The 3,217-nt window shown below is 44.8% G+C and overlaps 1 protein-coding gene across 1 annotated transcript in view; it reads right to left on the reverse strand.

Moving 5' to 3' along the window:
* Positions 1–288: 288 nt before the first annotated feature.
* LOC125032571 (ribosome-binding protein 1-like) overlaps positions 289–3,217 on the reverse strand; it is a 10,472-nt gene continuing 7,543 nt past the window's right edge. Inside the window, exon 8 of the mRNA XM_047623801.1 lies at positions 289–1,833. Coding sequence (XP_047479757.1) covers positions 583–1,833 — 1,251 coding nt within the window. The 3' untranslated portion in view covers positions 289–582. The remainder of the gene's footprint in view (positions 1,834–3,217) is intronic.

The raw sequence follows: 3,217 nt of genomic DNA on the forward strand, positions 1-3,217 counted from the left end.
CACAGACTTATCCCTTCGTCCTGCTGCTTGCACAGACTCATCCCTTCGTCCTGCTGCTTGCACAGACTCATCCCTTCGTCCTGCTGCTTGCACAGACTCATCCCTTCTTCCTGCTGCTTGCACAGACTTATCCCACCTTCCTGCTGCTTGCACAGACTCATCCCTTCGTCCTGCTGCTTGCACAGACTCATCCCTTCGTCCTGCTGCTTGCACAGACTCATCCCTTCTTCCTGCTGCTTGCACAGACTTATCCCACCTTCCTGCTGCTTGCACAGACTCATCCCTCTTTCCTGCTGCTTGCACAGACTCATCCCTCCTTCCTGTTGCTTGCACATACTCGTCCCTCCTTCCTGCTGCTTGCACAGACTCGTGCCTCCTCCCTACTATTTGCACAGACTCATCTCACCTGCCTGCTGCTTGCATAGATTCATCTCACCTGCCTGCTGCTTGCACAGACTCATCCCTCCTTCCTGTTGCTTGCACATACTTGTCCCTCCTTCCTGCTGCTTGCACAGACTCGTGCCTCCTCCCTACTATTTGCACAGACTCATCTCACCTGCCTGCTGCTTGCATAGATTCATCTCACCTGCCTGCTGCTTGCACAGACTCATCCCTCCTGTCTGCTACTTGTACAAATTCCCTCCTCCTGTCTGCTGCTTGCACAGAGTCATCCCTCCTGCCTGTTGCTTGTACAAACTCCCTCCTCCTGTTTGTTGCTCGCACAGACTCATCCCACCTGCCTGCTGCTCGTAGAGACTCAGTACTACCTGTTACTTCTCCCCGAAGCCTGCCTCTGGTAGGTGCCAGTGGAGACTTGCACCACCTTCCTGCTGCTTGTAGGGAATCGTCACTGCTTTGTATAGGATCGCCCCTCCTGCCTGTTGCTCGCAGAGACTCATTCCACCCTGATGCTTGCAGAGACTCGTCACTGGTTGTTGCTTCTCCAGCTGCTTGCAGAGACTCGTCACTGCTTGTTGCTTCTCCAGCTGCTTGCAGAGATTCGCCCCTCCTGCCTGCTGATCGCAGAGTCTTATTCCACCTTGATGCTTGCAGACACTCGTCACTGCTAGTTGCTTCTTCAGCTGCTTGCAAAGATTCGCCCCTTCTGCCTGCTGATCGCAGGGTCTTATTCCACCCTGATGCTTGCAGACACTCGTCACTGCTTGTTGCTTCTCTCCGAGAACGCCTGTCCCTACTACCTACTTGCAGAGACTCACCCCTCCTACCTGTTGTTTGCAGAAACTCAGACCCCCTAGCTGTTGCTTGCAGAAACTTGCCCTCCCTGCTTGCTGGTCCCAGAGACTCGTCACTGCTTGTTGCTTCTCCCCGAGGCCTTCCCTTACTAGCTACTTGCAGAGACCCGTCACTGCTTGTTGATTCTCCAACTGCTTGCAGAGACTCGCCCTTCCTGCCTGATGCTCGCAGAGACTCGTCACTGCTTGTTGCTTCTCTCCGAGAACGCCTGTCCCTGCCAGCAGCTAAGGGAGACTTACCCTTTCTGCCCGCTGTCTCGCCTCTCCTACCTGCTGCTTGCAGAAACTCGCCCCATCCTTCTGTTTCCAGGGACAAGCTAGTTCTTGTAGCTTCTCCCCAAGAAGGCCTGTCCCTGCCAGCTGCTTGTGAGGAATGACTCCTCCTGCTTGCTGTTTGCAGAGACTCGTCCCATCTTGCTGCTTCCAGGATCTCGCCACTGCGTGTTGCTTTTCCCCGATAAGGCCCGTCCCTGCCAGCTCCTCCCAGGGACTGATTCATTCTCCCTGGAAAACTGTGCGGCTGAGCCATACACTTATCTGAGGACCGACCAACACCCGCCGAGTGCGCTGCACGTGGCACCTTCAGATTCACAAAGAGAAAAAGGGCATTGAAGCAATACATACGCATTACATTGCAGGCTGTCTGTTATCTTTACGCTCTTCATGCCTGCATTTAATTAGACAAGTAAATTCAAGTTCTCAGATATTCACACACATACACACACACATATAGGTATATATATACATACATATACATATATATATATATATATATATATATATATATATATATATGTATATATATACACACATATATATACACATAAGCTGTGTGTATATATATCCACATGTACACACACACACACACACACACACACACACACACACACACACACACACACACACATACACACGCACACACATACATAAACACGCACACACCCACACACACATATACATAAACATATATATATATATATGTATATAAACATACATACTGTAAATATATAACCACACACACATACATACACACACACACACACACACACACACACACACACACGCATGTGTGTATATATATATGTGTGTGTGTGTATATATAAATATATATATATACATATATATATATATATATATATATATATATATATATATATATATATATATATATATAGTATATACATGTATATATATATCTACATATATGTATATATACTTAAATATATATCGGTCTATTTATCTATCTACGTATGTATGTATGTAACTATCCTTACATGTATCTATATATATGAACACAAACATAAGCATATCAACGTGTACAAAAAGATGAAAAATAAACAATAAGAAATGAAATTGAATCGTGACGTCTCGAGCTCGTCCAGATTTTCTCGTCAGACGAACAAATAACCGAAATGGATGCACAAGGAGAATTCTGACTAAACTACATAATGAGGCAATAAGGATAAGAGTTGAATCATGTACCAGGAGAGGAATCAAAGTCAAAGAGTCTGAGGGAAGGTCAGCGCTTGAATTGAAATAAAGCATTTTTTAAATTGATAGTCTCTCACATTATTCCTCTCGTATGCATTCGCCGATTTATGAATCAATTTAGCATCTTTACAGCTTAGTTGATGACACCTTCATCGTGTAAGTGAATTAAAACACGCAATTAGCGTACCTAACATCACGTTTATGCTCACTACGTAAAAGCTTTGCCCGTTTTCGTTTATATAATTACAGTGAAATACGTAACTATCGAAAGTATGAACACTGGCCGCATTGTATCTCACTAAAGAATTACGCAGCGTGTTCGGGTACGTAAAAAACACAATTCCAACTCCATTAAACATACGTTTATCGTCGAACATTTAATTGATTACTGGTACTATTCGTGTGCATGTTACGAGAATGAACATAAAATTTCTGGTTTTAGAAAAAAACAAACGTTTAAAAAAAAAATGTCG

The sequence above is a fragment of the Penaeus chinensis genome, chromosome 14 (genome assembly GCF_019202785.1).
Source record: "Penaeus chinensis breed Huanghai No. 1 chromosome 14, ASM1920278v2, whole genome shotgun sequence".
Classification (NCBI taxonomy): domain Eukaryota; kingdom Metazoa; phylum Arthropoda; class Malacostraca; order Decapoda; family Penaeidae; genus Penaeus; species Penaeus chinensis.